The sequence below is a fragment of the Anopheles coluzzii genome, chromosome X, assembly GCF_943734685.1.
Source record: "Anopheles coluzzii chromosome X, AcolN3, whole genome shotgun sequence".
Classification (NCBI taxonomy): domain Eukaryota; kingdom Metazoa; phylum Arthropoda; class Insecta; order Diptera; family Culicidae; genus Anopheles; species Anopheles coluzzii.
The window spans coordinates 17,644,958-17,665,475 of record NC_064669.1 but is presented as its reverse complement, the minus strand read 5'-3'; the positions used below and the strand labels follow the sequence as shown (position 1 = coordinate 17,665,475).

At 45.2% G+C, this 20,518-nt stretch overlaps 2 protein-coding genes across 20 annotated transcripts in view; both read left to right on the top strand.

Moving 5' to 3' along the window:
* The first annotated feature begins 1,631 nt into the window (after positions 1-1,631).
* Positions 1,632-4,762, top strand: LOC120949463 (myosin regulatory light chain sqh). Of its 3 annotated transcripts, none has more exons than XM_040366780.2 (3): positions 1,632-1,766; positions 3,674-4,273; positions 4,375-4,762. In XM_040366780.2, the coding sequence occupies exons 2-3, from the start codon at positions 3,753-3,755 to the stop codon at positions 4,403-4,405; spliced, it is 552 nt and encodes a 183-aa protein (XP_040222714.1). In that variant the 5' UTR covers positions 1,632-1,766; positions 3,674-3,752; the 3' UTR covers positions 4,406-4,762. The 3 variants fall into 3 exon arrangements, with proteins under 3 accessions (XP_040222714.1, XP_040222731.1, XP_040222722.1); XM_040366788.2 differs by lacking the exon at positions 1,632-1,766 and adding an exon at positions 3,338-3,469; XM_040366797.2 differs by having other exon boundaries at positions 3,674-4,762.
* Positions 4,763-7,546: 2,784 nt separating this feature from the next.
* LOC120949387 (inositol hexakisphosphate and diphosphoinositol-pentakisphosphate kinase) overlaps positions 7,547-20,518 on the top strand; it is a 47,234-nt gene continuing 34,262 nt past the window's right edge. For 4 of the 17 annotated variants that reach the window (XM_049609317.1, XM_040366649.2, XM_049609354.1 and 1 more), the window contains exon 1: positions 13,132-14,077. Coding sequence is in view for 3 of the 17 variants with exons in the window: in XM_040366727.2 (XP_040222661.2) it covers positions 9,876-10,013 (138 nt within the window). In the remaining 14 variants the exon portion in view is untranslated. Of the gene's footprint in view, positions 8,390-8,727; positions 10,014-13,131; positions 14,078-20,518 lie in introns of those variants that run through there. The other 13 variants (XM_049609327.1, XM_049609322.1, XM_040366727.2 and 10 more) reach the window with 12 other exon arrangements.

Sequence of the window (20,518 nt, the reverse complement as noted above, 5' to 3'; positions counted from 1 at the left end):
GGAGTTTTTGATTTAATTTAGTACTTTTATACACTTTATCATTTATTTGATATGATTCGTGCAGAAAATTCTAATATTTCTGGCTTTTAAGCAGTTTCAATTTGTTAAGAAAAATGCAATTTATACCGAACTTTAAGCAAATTGTACTAATTTGACTTTTAATCTGTCAAATTTAGAAAACCGCGTATCTCCGAATCCGCGTAAGTCGAGAACCATGTAACTCGGGAACAGACTGTAATGCTAAAATGCATGATTCTAATTGATTTATGTACCTAGTTAGTGCTTCTTAAACAAAATATCGATGATATTCAGATGTTGGAGCTTTTTGTCGCTCTTGAGTATGTTTTTGGTGCGGCCACGAGAAAAGCTCTTTTTTGCAGTTGACAAGCAATTTTGACAAAGTTGAAAAAAATTTAAACCTTTTTTCAGCTCTGTGGCCACGCGCTAAATGTGGTTATAATATACAGGCGGTCCCCGAGATACACGATTGATGGGGACCGAAAATGGCCGCAAAATACCGCGTATCTCGAATTTCCGCGTAAGTCGAATCTCGTAATTTTCAGCCAAAATATAATTAATCTTCGTGTAATTTTGCAAGTAGGGGATGGTTTTAGCCACCAAATGAATTATATGATATGTTTCTACTGAATTGAACAGTTTTAAACCTTTTTAAATGGTATTTTACATTTGATCAATACGGAAATTATTTGGTATTTCACAATGAATGTGTCTAATCAGTACAATTTGCTCAAAGAACTGTCAAATTTGGAATATCTCCGAATCCGCGTATAAGAGGTACCGTGTATCTCGGGGATCGCCTGTACAGGCGGGCTTATCTCGAACGATTTAACAGCCGTGCTCTAGAAAAAATACCCAGTCAGACAAATCGGACTTAATTTACCTCTTTCTTATAGGAAAATTACGGGTAATTTAAGAGTAATTTAATGGTAAATTAGCAGTCGTAAATTTACCCATTCGAGCAGTTTTCACAGATCGTATGCCTTCCTCTATTTTATTTTCATTGTTTTCGGCCAAATTGGTTATAAATAACACGAAATTTATTATATTACAGTTTAATGGTTATATTCAATCAATTTTCTTAACTTATACAAACGATTACAATTTTTTTAGCAAACTCGACTTGAGCAGCCGCTTCTCCCGGAGAAGCACCGGAGGTGACGGCACCAGTCTTTGACACTTTGACAAGAGCCACCTCGTACCGATGTCATGCATTAAAAAGCTGTAAAGTTCCACCAAGTTCGGTACGCTTTCTTAACAAGCCTTCAAGTTCCATCATGAATCATAAACATCAGGCTAATCAGCCACAAGGTTCCATAGAGTACAAAGTGCTAGTTAAAAAGCGCCATAGTTCCGCAATGTACTTCTTATCTCTTAATCAGCTACGTATGTAGGTTATATAGGAAAACATTAACTTATTTTGTTCTTATTTTTAAACTATTAAAATCGTCCAAACAATCACAATATGAACCGAAACAGCATTTGGCAGCTGCCTTCGATAAAATCGCATCGGATGAGCGCTACCACCACTTTTAATGCACCTTGGCACTCCATGACGCGACTGTCAAACGGCTACTGGACGGTGTGTAATGCGCCAATGCGGAGCAAGAAATTCCATAGACAATTCCAGCAAACTGTCACTGTATCAAGTGCCTTGTCCGTGACTCCATTGTGTTTTCGCGTACTCAAAGCAAGAAGGAAACGATCTGCAAACGCTGCGCTGTTTTGTACATTATTGCGAACATTCGGTGAGTAATTCTCTCCCCTTTTGTGTACAATGAGTGTCGCGGGAAAGTGTTTGATTGCTTCGTGGCCGGCATGGTATGCCAAAATTGGTGCGAAAGGCCAGAAAACGGCCAATAAAATAAGTAAAGTACGTCACGCACCATCTATAAAGGGCATGTGAGTGAGAGGGTGAGAACGATTTCCTTTGGGATCGGCACTATCGCTCGTTCGCTGTCTCTTGCCTACGCGTGCACAATTATTCCTGGGGCGGTTGCAACCGTTGGAAAGGCAGATGATTCACCCATTTCCTGCACTTACAAACACACACACACACATGCATAACCTTAAACAAACTCTAGTTTCCCTTTGTCGTCGGGTGTGACTGTTTTTGCCGATCCCCCCCCCCCCCACCGCGCGCGGCCTGCATCGAGTAAATGTTATTACAAATGTTTTGTTCCGCTTTATTTTTGGCCCCAAGCTACGGACCGAGGGCGGACCCAGACTGGCCTACGCCTCGGTTTTTTTTTTTTGCGTTTCTATCGCACCGGTTCCAGATGGAATGTGTTGTGGCAAACTTCTGGAACATTACTCGCTACTGCGAGCGGCAGTTTTTTTTGTAAGCATTCGCCAACAATTATACAAACCCGCACCGTGCCCGCATCACCTAAGGTTTATTTTATTTTTTATTTTTTCTTAAATGGTAACTTCTTGTGCCAGCTGCACTTTGGCATGAAAGTAACACATAAAAAGCAACAAAAACAACAAACCCATAAAACCATAAACGCTTGATTTGCCTTTAAAAGGAACTGGTCGTCCCGCAAAGGCATCTCTGTACCGCTTTGCGAAAGATTTTTTTTGCCATCATGAGAAAGGGAGAGGCAAGCAGTACGTTTCTTGTGTCCACGGTTGTGTTTGTGTGTCACAGGGCTCAACGGCAAACGGTGTAGAGATGTGTGTTCCCCTCCCTCCGTGAATGCAGCGAGTGGAGAGGGAGAGGTCATCTTGGCGGCCCCATAATGGTTCGCCTTATAAGGATATGAATTTGTGCGGCCCGCTGGTCCGTTTTGCCCGATTCGGCGAAATGATTGAACCATGTGCAAGGCGAACTCTCTTTCTGTCGCTCCCACTCGACCTCGATTCAGCCCGATCGGTAGGAGGGAGGCAGTGTGGCCCTGCGGGCACAAGAAGGTGCACAAAACCTGATCGCACACCATCTGGAAGCGGGAATTGTTATTGCGCGCGACGTAACACACAACACATGTCGCATCGATGAGCAATTGGCTGGAAATGGGTGACGAGATAACGAAATGCCCCACGCCTGCCCCATCCACAACCCACAAACCCTGCACTTTCTACAACGGCTGTGGATATATGTGTGCGTGTGCGTGCATGGACCGTGACTCACATCGGTCACCACTACCACGGCAGTGCAGCCACTGCGATCCACTCGAATGGTTTAAATGTCGGCCCTCAGTCTTCACGGGGCAAGATCGGTGGCATGACACTCACGAGTGGTTCAATGGGGGGGGGGGGGGGGGGGGGGGGAGGTAAGGTTTGCCTTGTACACTGTAAACCCACAGCAGCCATTGTGGATGTGGCGGAGAAGCACTCCTTAGTCGCAAATTAGTAGCCGTGCACGTTGGTCAACTTCGTTTCGCTACGTGGAGAGTTGTGTACCACGCTGGGGACAACCTGTGTTTGTGTAACTTTTGCTCAAACATCCGTGGTTAGTTTATGATCCAGCATCTATTCAACTAAACACACTTCCTGCTGTCCGGCAGTGCCTACAACAACGAGTAACCATTGATAGTAATAAGTTTTTGTTTTACTTTCATTTCTCAATGCTTGCTCCACGCATCCATCGCTCAACCGAACGCTTCAATCATCCATCAACGACGGCTCAAATCGACGCGGGGAAATTGCACAACAGCTGATAAAGCTCCCTGCCCGCCATCAAGCAAGCTTGCACTCTAAGCCCAACAACGACAGCAGCATCAACTACAACAATCATGTCGTCGCGCAAAACTGCCGGACGCCGCGGCACGACGAAGAAGCGGGCCCAGCGCGCCACCTCGAACGTGTTTGCCATGTTCGACCAGGCCCAGATTGCCGAGTTTAAGGAGGCGTTCAACATGATCGACCAGAACCGGGACGGCTTCATCGAGAAGGACGACCTGCACGATATGCTCGCGTCGCTCGGCAAGAACCCGACCGAGGAGTACCTCGAGGGCATGATGAACGAGGCGCCCGGTCCGATCAACTTCACCATGTTCCTGACGCTGTTCGGCGAGCGGCTGCAGGGCACCGACCCGGAGGAGGTGATCAAGAACGCGTTCGGCTGCTTCGACGAGGAGAACACGGGCGTGATCAACGAGGACCGGCTGCGCGAGCTGCTGACGACGATGGGCGACCGGTTCACCGACGAGGACGTGGACGAGATGTTCCGCGAGGCGCCGATCAAGAACAGCCTGTTCGATTACATCGAGTTCACCCGCATCCTGAAGCACGGCGCCAAGGATAAGGATGAGCAGTGAGCGCGACAGACTAACCAAGCGGTTGTTGTTTTTTTTCACCAGTTTTCACCCAAGCTTTCTTTTCTCACCTTTTTCCCCCTTCCCGTTCTGCATTTAGGGAGAGCGCGAGTACGCAAGAAGACTCATGAACAGACAGACAAAAGTAAAAGAACCATCCCCAACTAACACATTTATTCACGTTACGCAAGTAATTACACCCCATCCCCTCTTCAGTATTGCTAACCCTCGAAACACGTGTTTGCCGGTCGCAAACGAAGCTGTCCTGTCACTCGACTAATTCGATCATAAATGTAATTGGCCTGCGGTGCGAACGTACTACTAATCCCTATACGAGCGAGGCACACAAAACCACCAGCCGCCTAGCAACACACACGGAGTACACGGTACAGAGAGGAATGTTAACAGATGTTTTGTCGAGCGTTCGTTTAGAATGTAGACCTGTATTTTGTCGAAAATGAAACATTACCAACTTTGATGCGGGGCAAGCGGCGATCCTTTCTGTTTGTTTGTGCCTTCTAGACATCCGAACCGCCACGCGCGCCGTTTGTTGCTCATTTATGAAAAAAAAATATGCACATTTTTTGTTTGTTTGCGGTTTTCCAGCAATGCACAAATTATGGCCGAACCGACGAAACGATACCAAACGATGCGGGAACTAAGTAACATGATTGTTCGTACGACTGACATGGCCGATATTTCAACAACCTTCAAAAGTGCTAAGCACCGGAGAACAAACACGTTTTGCAAATCTTCACACAAAGCGTTAATTAGTTGCTGGAACGACAACAAAGATCATTCTCGTCGTCATTCGTTGCATGCAGCTCATCGAATGGATGTCATCAATCGTTTTCCAGCAATTTACATGCACATAAATTTATCTTTTATTGCCATATTTGATTATTGGAAAAAATAAAGCCTGACGGCCTGATCACGGCATGTCGAACGGCAGATTACACGGAAAATTGAGTGAAGCTTTGGCCAAAAAGATTAAATTTTTAACATGTTTATGCGTGTTGTATAGTTAAATAGCTTAAACAAAATCAATTAAACGTTCATCTCTTCTAGTAAGTTGACATGATTCCAATATTTTGTTGCTCCATTTGAAGCCCGCTGATCCATTCGACTGCCGTTGGAACACCGTGATCAGGCCATAACTCTCGATTCTCGGATTGTATTGGCTTTGGAACTAGTGCGCCATGTTAGTTTGTTCATTGCTATCTTTTTTTATTTACAAACAACTCAGTCTGCGTAAAACTTTTCCCCTTCAGATAGCTAAATTGCACATTTTATGATTGCGTATGAATTCTATATACATATGTCAAATAATATTCAAATATCTTTGTTAAAATCTTGTAATAGGGTTTCGCTAATGCTTCAAAATTAGGCAATATCATACCTAATACGTTTGCTATGCTATTTAAATTATTCCACTTTTTAAACTACTTCATTTCAGTAAATTTGTGTTATGTAGTTTCACTGTTACCGCAAGTGACGCGTTTATCGTTATCTACTATCCGTAATTCAAGTTCTTTTGTAGTGTTGATTTTGTATTATTTGTTCGATTAACCAACACATAGTAAGTGCCTCTTTCATTCGAATTTCTAGTGGTTGCTATTAATGTTTCTCCAAAAAGTTCTCCATTTCATGCTGGGATATTTTGGACCGTATGTGAAAGGGGCAAATACTACTAACTTACTTATCCGGTGCCACAACCGCTTTGCGGTCTTGGCTGTGTCCGAAATCACTCATGGTTTTCGTCTGCCAGTCCGTTGTCCCGGCCTCAATGGCGGACGCATCCACGCCTTCTTGTCACCTCAGTTTAGGCCTACCAAGCCTCCTCTGTCCATGTCCTTGTGCGGGGCAAATAGTTTGCAATATTTTTGTAAACTTGCCTTGCTGTTGCTGGGTTAAATTAGGTGGACATGGAGATTCCCTTACTATTTTGAATGTGTAGTCAATAGTAGTATATGATAGTAGCTAGGGAGTGTAGAAATGCAAGGTACAGTGCTGAGTATTCAAAATTGGACAATTTCACTTTCCTGATGTTCTTTCTACCATGAACGATTTCATCGTTTTCTCCCCGTTATTTTCATATAAAAGTTTATTTTTTTATTCTTATTTCACATTACCGTGTAGAAGGGTAGTAAAAGAAGCCCAATGCACGCTTTTCATGATGAATAATAATTGTAGGAAATTGATACATGGATCGCACAGTAGGATGAGCGACCGGTTTCCGATGTGAATTTCGTGATAGTGTCCGATTTTGAATACCCACCACTGTAGATGTTCAAAATTATTTAGGATTTTTTTTTTGAAAATTACGTAACTTCCTTCTTTTTTAAGTGCCGGTTTACCAGGAGGGATTTCAACTTTTGTCGAGGAATTAATAAGTTTAAAACACCATTCACTTTTGATAAGGCATGCATGATGACTCGAAAGCCATCTTTCGGTTACATGAATTGTCCTAAAATTGACGTCAGTTTGGCAATATGATATTTGTTTTGAGTGATAATTAATCCTAGGTGCCATAGCTTGAATAGTAGTCTGTTGTAAATTGACATCTCTCTTGCTTTATGTTTTGCTTGAACGAAACAAATTTAGAAAACATTTGGCAACATATTTCACGAACAATTCTTCTTTTCGCTTTTCTTCAAAATTAGGACCAAATTAGACATTTAATTAACGTATTGCACTCTTTCAGACGTTTTGCAACGTCGTTTATTTTTATCCAATTACAGTGGAGCGCCGTTTACCTTTACGGGTACCTTTTATCCGGCTGTCTCATTGGAATCCGACTGCAACTAGAAAATTTCAAATATTAATATTGGAAAAACATGAATTTGATAAAAGCTATGTAATTTTTATCAAAACATAGGATACATTTCCAAAAAAAAATCAAGAATTTGTGATTAAATATATCCTTTGACTCATTATCATTGTTATTCGCATATCCGAACAAGGTCCAGTCCCGATGAGCCCGGATAAACGGCGCTATACTGTATTTTATCATCAAGCTAAAAAACATCATTTCAAATTTAACGTACAAATGTAACCGCCGTTCCTTAACGGTGTACAGCCACCTTAAGCGCTGGAAACGTCATCCGAGCAAATCCGAACCGGGTCGGCAGACCCCCATCAGCAGCGTAAAAACTCACGGGGAGCTGTTGGGGTATTGCGGAAAGCAGAGGAAAAATAACACTTTGTTCCACGCATCAGACCCCCTCCCCCCCCCCCCCCCACAGGTACCGCAGTATCGCCCCAGACCGGTAGTGGTAGAAATGAAACCGCGGTTCAAGCAAAAAGAAACAAAACAAAAACTGCAGCAATGTCAGCAAATACACCTCTGGTGCATTTTCTTTCTATCCCCCATTCACTGGGCAAGCTCTATCGGCACATACACAGGCACACACAGAGACACATACACACACACATCGAGTAGAGTTCGATCAAAACAAATCTGAACGCGTCAGTTTGACATATCAAATGACATAACACGGAGGGGATGAGCCAGAGACCGTTCCGAAGGTCTCGCGAGGAAAAACGCATGTCCTCCGTATGTTTGCGTAAGGACGTTTTGGGTTTTGGGCTTTGGTTTGTTCTCGTTTTCGGTGCTCGCGAATGATTTCGCCGGAAAGTGCTGAAAATTGTTTCGTTTGGTTGTTGGTTTTCTTTTCGGTAATTTCGCATCGCCCAACAGCCGAGTGTGAGTGAGAAAAAAAAACGAGCCACAGCTGTCCAAAGGGAAAGTGGAAAGAAAGGCAAGCAATAAAAAACCCAATTAGTGTGTTTATGTGTATGTGTGTGTGTGTTTGTAGTATCGTCCTGTGACTGCTGCAAACAGATAAGTCACCCCTCCCCCACTTGAAGGAAAGGGGAAAACCACGAATGTTTTCCAGCTGGAACTGAACGGTGTTTACGGTGTCTGGTGTCGGCCAACCCGTACAAGGCGCGAATGGTACCGGTGAGCCGCCTCGTACCGTGACAGCACCGGGCCCAGGTGTGCAAGGGGAAACGCAGGAAAGGTATAAGAAGCGGCGGCCTCCCCCAACTCCCCCTCGTTCGACACAATGACCTTTCTGTACGATCCGGAAGCGGGCAGCTACTTGTTGTATGTAAGTGTTTGCACAGATTTTTCTCGTTATACTCTTCTCCCATCCAAACCCCAACCCGCCCATCCACCAATAACCGTCGAATCGATTTTCCTCAGTTTTCTTCCCCCCTCATACATCCCCCCCCCATCTATAAATGGTTAACTTGGCTGTATGTGTGTAGGGTTTTTGTTTTGCTTATATATTAAAGTTCTTTAATTTCCGTTCACAGTTTTCGTTTTATGCCGCCCCCCTCCTTACCCCCTTTATCTCCACCAATTTGGTTTCGTTTTTTTGTAATGTCTTCTTTTCTTTCTTGTTTTCTTTGCATCTTTTTTTTTCTTCTCTCCCGATATGTGAAGTGACTTTCCCCGTACTCGTACTGTCGCGCGCGTGTTTGTGTGTGTGTGTGTGTGTGTGTGTGAGTGAGTGTGTGTGTGAGTGTGTGAGTGTGTCCCTCCGATCGAGTTTCCGGTGTGAACTTTAATTAGAACATTTCGGGGAAAAAGACAGGTGAACGGCAAATCAAAAAGAACCCCTCGAGGCGAGTACACGAGTGTCTTTGCTGTGTGTGTGTGTATGTGTGTTTGTGTGAGTTGGACTTGTATCGTCCCTCCCGGGAACCCTCGCTGTGCATCTATGTGTCGTGTCGCCCCCGTTTTGGTATGATTTGTGGTGTGTTTCGTAAAATGTTACCACCGGCCAAGCAGCAGCAGCAGCAGCAGCAGCAGGAGGAGAAGGTGAAAGAGCAGCACTTTTGACGGTGAATCATAGTGATAGAAGACAAGATTGCAAAAAGAAACCCTTTCTAGAGAGCCGGGTGCTTAGGTGGACCATCTTGGTGGTAGACAAGTGCATCCCGCCGACCGACACTCACACACAAACGTGCTACAACCTGCAATCTGGGACTGACGGAGCAAGAGAGAAGCGAAGCGAGAAGCGAAGCGAGCACATGAACCGATAGCGACGACAGTGTTTTATCAAGGCACGGCGACTCTAACGTAGGCACACACACCGAGACACGTACGGGAGTGATAAGCGGCGCGGTGCGGCCGACAGAGACGGAAACCATCTTTCGAGCCCTTTCCTCCTTCCTTTTAATCTACGACCCATCCTACGACATACGAAAAGGGTGATGTGGAGCAGCGCGTGGCGTTCGATCGGCCACCTGACCTGACACACAAACACACCCACGCTGACTTCGTTTGGTGGCGTTTGGAGGCTACGCGAGCGCACTACTCAACACACTCCGGTGGCCACACTCTCTCACTCTGTGTGCTGTGTGCTGCGCTGCATGTGTGTGTTTGTATCTCTCTCCATCCTTCATCCTTCATCATCAGGCGCGTTTTTGGGAAGGTTCCCGGGAGAAAGAAGAACTACTTCCGTTGCTCGGTGTGCTGTAAAGTATACGTGTGACTGTCCCAACCTTCCTTACTCGTTACTCCCACCTCCTCCCTCGGTTTACTAATTTTGAGTCCACCAAACCATCCCACCCTTTCCCTCTGGGACGATGTCGTACACCGAGCTGGAGAGCGGCTACCAGGGCCTGAAGCAGGCGTCCTCCTCCGCCACCGGCGACGGGCTCGGTGGTGGCGCTGGTGCCCTGCAAACGCCGTCCGGTCGGCCAGGATTCTACGTCGGCGATGAGGTGAGTGACCGCGCTTTCTTATGCTCTCTCACCTCTCCATCCCTTCACCCTTTTTACCACCCACTCGACCAACCCCCCCACCCCACCCCCGCACGATTCTGTTTGCCCCTAGTGTAGTGTGCTGTGCAGTGTGTACTAGTGTTGGGTTTTATGAATCTTTTGTTGAGATGCGCTCATATGACTCTTCAGGGATGAGTGATTCCAACCTCGAAATGACTTTTAAAGATTCGTGAATCTCTATAGATTTATCTCTGAAGATTCAAGAATCTCCAAGGATTCAGGAATCTCCAAGGTTTCAGGAATCTCCAAGGATTCAGGAATCTCCAAGGATTCACGAATCTCCAAGGATTCACGAATCTTCAAAGATTCATGAATCTCCAAGGATTCACGAATCTCCAAGGATTCGGGAACCTCGTAAGATACATTAATCTACCAAAATCCTTAAATCTTTAGAGATGTAAGATTTTAAAAATATTGAATTTGAACGATCCAATGATACAGTAAGCTTGCACGACTTAACAACATGCCCATCGTGGGCTCAAACCTTGCATGGACCGGCTCCCCGCTGCGAAACAAGCTATCCGGGTGTGTTGAACATGCCAAGAAATGTTGAAAGCATATGTAGGTTGTTACGCCAAGAAGAAGAATAATAAGAAGTTCAAGCTCTATGTATTATTTTGAGATTATTGAATCCCTAGAGATTCGTAAATCTTTCGAGATATATGAATCTTTTTAGATTCATGATTCTTTCGAGATTCATTAATATTTCGAGATTCGTGAATCTTTTGAGATTCGTGAACATTTGAAATTCATGAATCTTTAGAGATTCACGAATCTTTGAGATTCGTGAATCATTCCAACAGAGATTCAGATTAATTGAATGATTGCAAAGATTCATTCAGATTCATGAATATGAACCAGTTTTATCCAACACTAGTGTGTGCCCTTTGTTTACAAACAAAACCAGCAGTTGGAAAACAGCACGACGACAAATTCAAGTGGCAAGGAGTTATGCCAAGTCGTCCCGGTGATGAACGATGCACCACCGACATGCAATGCTGCACTTTCTGCATCCTAGTAAACAGCAATAATATCAACAGCAACAACAGGCACAAAATCTTCCATCAATGCAGCACGCTGCATCTCCTCGTGTGGTGCACAAAACTAAAGTGTGTGTGTGTGTGTGTGAGAGAGAGAGAAATCAAGAGCAACAGTGTTACTGCTGGCGCGGCGTTCTAGTGAGAATGTGAAGATGCAACGCCCAGGCTCGGGTCCGATAGTCTCGCAGAAGGTTAGACGGCGTGTGCACGCTAGTGATGTGCTGTATGGAGCGCACCCACGACTCCGATCCGACTCCGACTATTGTTAGTTCGATTCCGACTCCGGCAAAATGGAACCACTAGATCCGCCCGGAGTCGGAGTCGTCCGGAGTCGACCGGAGTCGTCCGGAGTCGACGACTCCGAACGACTCCGAACGACTCCGAACGACTCCGACTCCGAATGACTCCGGACGACTCCGGACGACTCCGAACGACTCCGAACGACTCCGAACGACTCCGAACGACTCCGAACGACTCCGGATGACTCCGACTCTGGGCGACTCCGGGTGACTCCGGGCGCGGACCTACCTTCCGGAGTCGATTCCGAATTTATCGGAGTCGGATCGGAGTCGACTCCGGATTTTTGCCAATTTTACCCATCACTAGTGCACGCCATTAAAAAAACTCCCTTCACGCGCGGAATAGGACAAACGCACCTGAGCAATGAAGTGCGGGTTCTTGTAGGGAACCGTTCCGTTCCGGACCCAATTTTTTTGATGTTGATTTTGTTTTGTTTTGTTTCTCAAAACCATTCCCATCTGTCAGCTTTCACAGTGATGGAATCGTTTGTGCCTTTTGCCCCGAGTGTCTTTTGCGTGCTAATAATTTCAATTCATGGATTAATTCTTTTTTTTGTTCCCCTCCCATGGCGTGTCGTGACTGTAATCTAATCTGACCGTCTAATTGCTGTTCGATTGCGCTTATCGCGCGGTGTTAAACCCACTCAAAGAAATGAGCACGAGGGAGAGAAGAAAAAAAACACCATTTCGGTTAAATACGCCACAAGAAACTACCAGGAGAAGTGGTGCGCGCGTGTGTGTCTGTTTGGGTGTGTGTGGGCTTGAGAGAGGGATGCACTCAAGATAAAGTTCGGGCTTGGGGGAGGGTGGTAATACGTTAAGCTAGTGAACAGAGGGATACATCCCTCCTCCATAGCATCGTCATCCGGCTTAGTGCGTTTCCTGCGCTGAACTCCAAAACGCGTGCGTCTGGCCGTTTTGATGGACACCCCAGTGCGTGATCACCCCCAACGGGAGGAAATTTGTGGCCGCTTTTGTTTTTTTCTTTGGAGCGCAAAAGCAAATTCATCCTCCCACACGACAATTCCCAGTCCGACGGAATCTACGGAACGCGAGTGAGCGAGCGAGCACGAGATGTTTGTCAGGCCCGCGCGCTAAAACGCTAAAGCGCAACGAAACCGACGCAGCGCAGGGGATCGCGCGATAGCGGAACTTAGGGCAAGTGTGCCACCTTAAGCATTTCAAGTTATAACTCACTAAAACGTGTTTTTCAAAAGCCGATTAAAATCTCATAACCATTTTACATCTATTTCCTCACTTATAAATGAGTTTCGCTTGAAAAAAGTGCAAACAAAACAGTTTTTGAAGCGTTTTAAAAAGGGTCCAAAAAGACGTTGTTTTTTGGGCTATGGGGCAAGAGTGCCACTCGTATGGGGCAAGACGGCCACCTGGTTAAAATAACCGTATTTCTTAGATAATTGGAAATTATTACGTTTGTACCACTAGTGTATGTATTCCTACATGGATTGGTGACTAAATGAACCCTTTTTGACCACCAACCGTACCACAATATGGTTTGTTACTGTTCTGTTTTTCTGGCGTGGAATCCGCTCACAATAGCGCACCATTCCGCAGCACGCTACAACAATGTTTACATTTTTGACAGCTCGCGCCTATGAAAGATGGTGGCACACTTGCCCCAAACAGAGATGGCACACTTGCCCCAAAAGCTGTAACTTTTTTGAAATTTAATTTTTCAGTGACAAAAAGAAAGTTTTTTCAACTAACCCCACAAAAAATTTCACGTTTTCTCAGCTATACGGTGGTGTAAATATTTTCTCGGTTGATTGTTCGCATGATTTTTGAGAGCTTATTTGATTGGATTAAAAAATTATAATATTCTGCTCAATTTTGAAACTCAACATAAATCAGTTCAAAACAATGGGAAATATCGATTGATCTATATGAAATTTGGCTCAGTATACCCAGTCATTGGAAAGCAACCAACTGTATACAAAATTGATCATTAAACTAAAGTTTTCAAGGAAAAATGCTTGGTGGCACTCTTGCCCCGTATGGCACACTTGCCCCAAATTCCGCTACAAACAACTATAGCCGCAACAGCATCGATCGCGCCGCGTACACACACACACGCGGTGCCGCTTGCGGAAAGAAAGCCGAACGACGACGGCGAGCGTGTGTGAGTGTGCGCGCGTGCGCGCGCGCACTCACGCACCACGCTTCGCAGCAGCCTCTTCCGAGACCGGCGTGTATACGGTCCAGCGGCATCAGCAGCAGCAGCTCTGTTGTGGTCTGCCTGCAATCAAAACGGCGCGCGCGGCCCTTTCAGTTCACTGTCACACAACAAGCTACGAGGACGTGCAGCAACAGCAGCAGCGGCACTTGAAACGGTTTTTCTCGCATTGCGCGAGAAGCATACGTGTACTTTCCGCGCGCGGGCGGGGATTGCAGTTCTGTTTGTTTACTACGCGGTATTGGTAGAAAGTGTTGAAATGGTTGAGCTGCAAACGTAGCCAATGCAAACGGTTGTGGGTTCTCTGTGTAACTGCAAACAAAACGTCATTTCGGTTTCCTTTCGGCGTGCTTTCTTTTGTTTAGACTCAGTGTTCCTGTGCAGCGTGTTTGTGTGTGTGTGGGTGTATGTGTAAGTGTATGTGGCCAATGATCTTCTAGGAAGCGCTGGAAGCTATCGGCCTAGAGTCAGGTAAATGCTGTGAACTCTGGCGGCAGTGGTGGCCAGAACGCGCCGCAAAACTTGGGCCTTGCGGCGAACTCGACCTCGGAGCTCTTCTTCGCCAGCCTTGTGCAGGCAAAATCACGTGAATTCTCGGACGGGGTGCGCTGGCCAGTGTCTTTCGAGGTTTCTTCTCCCCCACGGTGTCTCTTACGATCTTACGATAAACATATCTACACACGATAAGCGTGCAGTGTCTCACACTGGCGTACGCGCTGCGAGCGTGCTCGCGCACTCTCTGTATCACAAAAACAAACCACCCTTGTGTGGTAAACAACCTTCAACCAAGCAAAGTGAGCGCGAGCATTATCCTGCCCGACAGTGCTCACCGGTGGCAACCGGCAAGGTGCGGCTGAGGGCAGGGACGGGAAGGGCAGTGGGGATTAAGACCGTTTCGAAGCCACATTTAGCGGCAACGTGCAAAGCGGCTGCTCTTCGGGGTTGGGAAGAACCACGCGTCGGGTGACAATGCCGCCGTCAAGTGGCCCACGTGTGTGTGCGCGCGAAACGCTTTTTTATGTGCGGGCGATAGGGGGAGGGGGGGATGGTTTGTGCGAAGGGGTATCTATTCGATAATTCCATTATCGGCGGTGCTCTCAAGTGTGTGAGTGTGTGTATTGTGCGGGTTAGAAGTAGAGATGAGTACTCCGGATCGCACCCACGGTTCCGCTCTGGTTCTGGCAAGGTTGATTTCGATTCCGACTGCAGAGACATAGAATCGCTAGCTCCATCGGAATCGTCAGAATCGTCTAGAATCGTCCGGAGTTGTCCCGAGTCGTGGGAAATCGTCTCAAGTCTTGGAACTCATCAAGAATTGTCCGGAATCATCCGGAGTCGTAGTCGATATTAGTGAATGTACGAAGACACATTTAATATATGTTTCACTTTCTCTGTCCATTGCGTTGTGCGTGCACCGCCGGTAGTTATGTCCTCCCCAAAATGTTTGGAGCGTCTTAGTATACTGGCAACAAAAGGGCCTGCCCGTTTTACGGTGTACAAGTGGTAGTGAACTCCGATCACTCCGTGGTAGTTTCTGGAATGGTAAACTGATCATTTTTCGTTGCATTTTTCCGTTGCTTTCGTTGCACTGAAAATGGACAAAAGAAAAAGCTGACCTACATTCCAAAATTGCCACCACGAACTAAGGCGCAGTTCACTTGACACCATACTGCTGGACTAACTAAACTGTGATGTATCTGTGACTTATTGGTGTATACATTGCAGGTATGTGCGCTTGATTCATACCAAAATCGAATCTATAACCGGCATGTTATTAAAGTCGTACGTATTCGCGTATCTCTAAACAAAATCGCCTTTAGGCTTTACATCAACAACCTACGCGGTCATACCAAGCCCGTTTTGTTGCCTGTGTGCTAAGAAGTTCTATCAACCAGGCAGAGGTGCGCGCGATGCAATGACGGAGAAAGTGAAAGATATATCAAATGTGTCTTCCCACAAGAACTGATATCGGTCGAATACGATTACGGTCGATTCAGTACGATTCCGACGATTCCAACGATTCCTGCGACTCTGGACGATTTCGGACGATTCTGGGCGATTCTGGATGGTTCCGGCTTGTAGGATTGAACCTACTATTCGGAATTGGGTACGACATTTGTGTGAACCGTCAGGGCCCAGTTCTGATTGTTTTTTTTTTGGGAAGTTGCCCAACTCTAGTTAGAAGCACACAGTAACAACAGCAGCAGCAGCACATAGAGAGAAGATTCTCCTCGTGTGTGCGCACTATTGTTTTGAAACGAGATACACACAACGACACAGTGAGGTAACGCACATCACGCCATCGGGCGGGAGTTGCTGAAGTGAAAGATAAAACAGGAAACGGTGCCATGTCCCCCAACCCAACCCGGCACCACCATTGAACATACGCACACACAGATATACCTTTACGTTAGTGTCGTGGAGACGTCAGATAACACATTGTGGATGCATCACTTAAATTATCATCCCAACAAGTTTGTTGTTGTGTGCGTGTGTGTTTATGTTTTTTTTTCTTCTTCTTTTCGTAAGATCCCGCTTTGACCATATATCTTACCTTGCCCTCCTTTTCACCCCCTTCGTTTTTGGGTATAAACCCTACCCGAAACCCGTCCCGGCGCGTCCGAAGGCACGTGCGAGGAGGGGAAGTGAGAGGGAGGAGATCTAGCGCCTTTTTTACGGCCGAGTTCTATATTGGACGTAATCTATTTGCCACCGCTTGTCACGAAACGCGACCTGACGTTTGAATTGCTCTGAGAGGAGCGAGGTAACATCCTCCCCCTCCCCCCTATACTCACCCGAACGTTATCGCCCGCTTTCTAATAAGAGCGTGTGTGTGTTTTTTTTTTGCATCGTTGAAAAACAAAACACCAAAACTAGCACAACACTACTCAAGCGCATCATTGATGGCGGCGCGAAACGTTCGGAACGACGACGACCCTTCTGGTGGAAAAAGAAAAAGAAAACCTGGGAGTGACCAGAATGGTTAAGGTGTCCTCCTCCCCTCTTTCGTCACGACAATGTGATGTGGCCACTCGAACCGTCTGTTTGTGTGTGTCTTTTGGGTGGAATTTGTTTTGCTGTCTAGAATTTGTCATCATGTACCGTGCCGATTCCCGATGGGTGTTTTGGCCGTCATCACGCTTGACAGGGGGCACTGATGGGCGAAGATGCATTCCCGTCCCTAGCCCACTGCCGTGCAAGCGTAGCGAACGGTAGTGTCTTGACGCACTTTTGGACGGCGCCGGCCAATGGTGATGCTAGAGCAGCGATGTCAAACGCATTCGACCACGCGGACCACAATACTACTACAAATAGTAGCACGGGCCGCAACCTAGTTTTTGTATGAAATGATATGATACACAAATTGGATCGTTAACAGTTAACCTGTCGTTTCATATTAACCTTTAAAGTTAACCTGTCGTTTCATATTGGAATACGTCGTCAACAGTTACTAATCTAAGAAACGTTTTACTAAAGAACGAACCTCATCTTATTATGGCAAATGAAATCAGAGCTATAAGCTCACCTGTAGTCTAGTCTAGTCGCCTGTCTAGTCGGTTCTGCCTCATGGAACGCTTCAAATCATTCGTAGCATCCTATCAAAAGCTAATTTCTAACGCTTTGATGAAATGGAATGTTTACGGCAGCGTTTTTTATTCCTGTTGATTCAGCAAATTTTGTGCTTTTTTGCAAAATTGCTCTTTTGGCCACCAAGTATCCTGATTGATTGGTTATCATTAAAAGAAAAAGTAGTGTTTGAAATTTACGATTTTTTGAAGATAAAACGTTAGTTGTTTCGTTAAAAAAAAGTACTACTTTCAATAATGTGTTCAAAATTCAATGCTCGATTGCAGAAAATAAATCAGATTTGTGGGTTTTGTTCTATAATTCGCTTTTGGAATTCTTTTTTTTTTGCACACAACATGCATGGAGAGAAGAAAGAGGAAAAAAACTGACAAGATTTTCTGACTATGGATGTTAAACTATCAATTCAATTAGCAATTAGTCAATTAGTAGAGAAATTAGTGAAGTTGAAAAACTCTTCAAATTCAGATGTCTGGTATATGGAGTGACATGTACGTTTGAAGCAGAAATTCAAAATAGACTTTTGCTCAAGCGGTCGCGGGCCAACAGTTTGACATCTCTGTGCTAGAGGATTCCGTTTGTCTGCCTGAGCGTAAAGAGTGGCCCAAAGTGGCTAATAAAGGGCACAACGTTCTAAATTGGGTAAATATATAAAGGTCTGCTCAGGGATTCGATTTGTCTCCAAATTTACACACTGTCCTGGAAGAATGCAAACCGTTTGAGATTGCGTATGTTAGATTTTTATCTGTGGATTAACTATAAGCAGTTGAATTTATGTTTGACATTATCTGAAATCTGGTTCGCATATTCTTTTTCATCCTGTTTTTGCCTTCTAGAAATGAGCTGTAGAAGATATAGCACGGAAAACATATGCGATTTTTTTTTTTTTTTCAAAATGACAGTTTTCATTCAATCTTATTATAGCTTTCGAAATGTACAGCTATTGAAACATGGCTTTAATGCACCTAAACTTTAACCAAAATGGCTAGTGAATGCTGGCTAGAAAGTGAATTTGTACGCTGCTTATGCTTTCTTTTTTATGCGAAAGTTATGCTTCTCTGAAAAAGAAACAGCAAAATAATACATGTTACGTGAAAGGTAGTGAAACATCCCAACTTTACCCTTCTTACTTACTTTACAATTTTATGTGCACACAATGCAATAAAAAACCTGAACGTTTCCTTTTACGACCATCCAGGTTTGTGTGGAATTGACGACATTCAATTTGATTTTTCGTATTTTTTGTTTTTTTGAACAAGAAGAATTGCCGACTATCAATGGTTTAAGGATGGCATTTAACAAAAAGGGCCAATTTACACACATTCGTAATGGAACGAATTATTGCAGGAACTAATCTTTTATTTTTATATGATGCTGTTTAATACAATGGCTGGTATTATTGAATCCGTTCGTAGCGGGAACGTACGGCGCTCACATGAAATTCTAGGGATGGCAACACATTTCTTGAGCCCGCTCTTACAACGCCGCTGTGAATAACTGTAGCAACCATCTAGTAGGTTAGGAAAATGAGTGTCGGGACGTACGCCGCCGCTACGAACGGATTCAATAATACCAGCCAATACCTTGTTCAATAGCATGTTCAATTCCTATTGACTCTCTAGTACCGCTTGGCCTCCTCAAGCTGACAATAAAACGGCCGCTAATATGGCTAAGCATTATTGGACACACACACGATTGGGCGCGCGTGCTGATGGTACATCATATCTCCATCTGCCTTGCATAAAACGTTCCTCGGCAATCGTTTACAGCTCGTCCGCAGGTCAATAATAAAAAAAAAAGGTTAAACAATTAGCCTTAAAGCAAAGTCGACATCTCTATTAACGGCTCTAAAGGGTAGAAGAAAAAAAAACAACAACAACAACAAAACTCCACTTCCATCCCCGGCGTTTCTCGCCCTCTTTCTCAAGCCCGTTGGTTGGACGGCGCTGTGGACCTTCAAACGTGCGCACATACCGTATCGTTTATTTTCGGTTACACTATGAGTGTTGTGAGTGCACACACACACACAGGCTGTTAGAAGAGCTGCTAAACGCTAAACGCGAGTCATTATTTATTTGTTGTAATTGAAATTTGGAAAATATGCAAAACCACTGATGTATTACCGCGACGGTGAGGCGCAATACAGCTACGCTGTGCGCGTCCGTGTGCAACCTGACCCGATCGATTCCCGCCCGGTCGGGCCCGTGCGCCTGATGCGTGCTGCCTGTTTGGCCAATGCCGGCATTAATTGACATTGGAAGTATCGGACTGCCCACTGCTGTCCCCCGCACAAACTGGAGTGGCCTGCCGAGCCAAAGTGAGCGCGAGCGAGCGCGCGCGCGTGTACTTGAACCCAGGGAACGCGATGGAATCTAATTATAATCGGGCGGCGGTTTACTAGCTCCCCCAGCTCCCCTCGTTAGTCAGTAATGCAGCCCGTTTGGTTGGCGATCGAACTGTTTGGGGAAAATGCACTCGGGAAGAAATGTTTTTTTTTTTGTGGACGTTGGCATTGTAGTACGAGGGGGGATGATTGGAATGTGTGTTTGCCATTCTTTTCCCTTCGGGCCCGAAGGTCGGCAATGCGTGCACTCTCGATGCACATGTATGTGTGTGTTGCCATCGCAGGCGGGTTCAGTTGCCTATCGCCGAACAAAAACATTTCCACTTTCTTGATCGCGCGCCGGCTCATACCGGGGCTAATGGAAAAACACCATCGCGGTTTTGGCGACACAGCTTGCTTGTCGTGACTCACGCCGGAATACTTACCGTTTCGAGATGTGGGGTGCTGCTGTAGGCGTTTATAGTTCGGGTTTATTGATCAAGCCGCAAACACCCCCCACACACCTACGGTGCGGAATGTGCGGTATATTTGGGTGGAAAGTTTTGCCAATGCTCCTGTGTGCACGTGTTTACCAGAAGTGGTTTCAATCGGATTGTGACACATTTCCCAACCACTTTGGCCAGCAGCTACCATTTTCCACACTGCAAAGATGAAGTCATTCGAACCAGTAACGTGTGTTGTTATTCTTCTAGAACAGTCTTTTACAACCTTTGTTTAGCTTTTCCCCCTTTTAAGGACGTAGGAAGAGGGGGAGGTCCTGTTTACAAGCAGTAGTTATGATTTTTTGTACACAGAATAACAGACTATTTTGTTCGAACATTTTGTTTTCTTGTAAAAATGAATGACCAATCCATTCCCATTTTATTTATTTTTATTTTCAACATTATCCATTATTGTAAACGCCCGCTTTGTTTTCCGTTAATCCTAGATAATCGCCCTAAAAACTAATTAAAAAACGTCAAAATTAGCTACTAGAAAGGGCC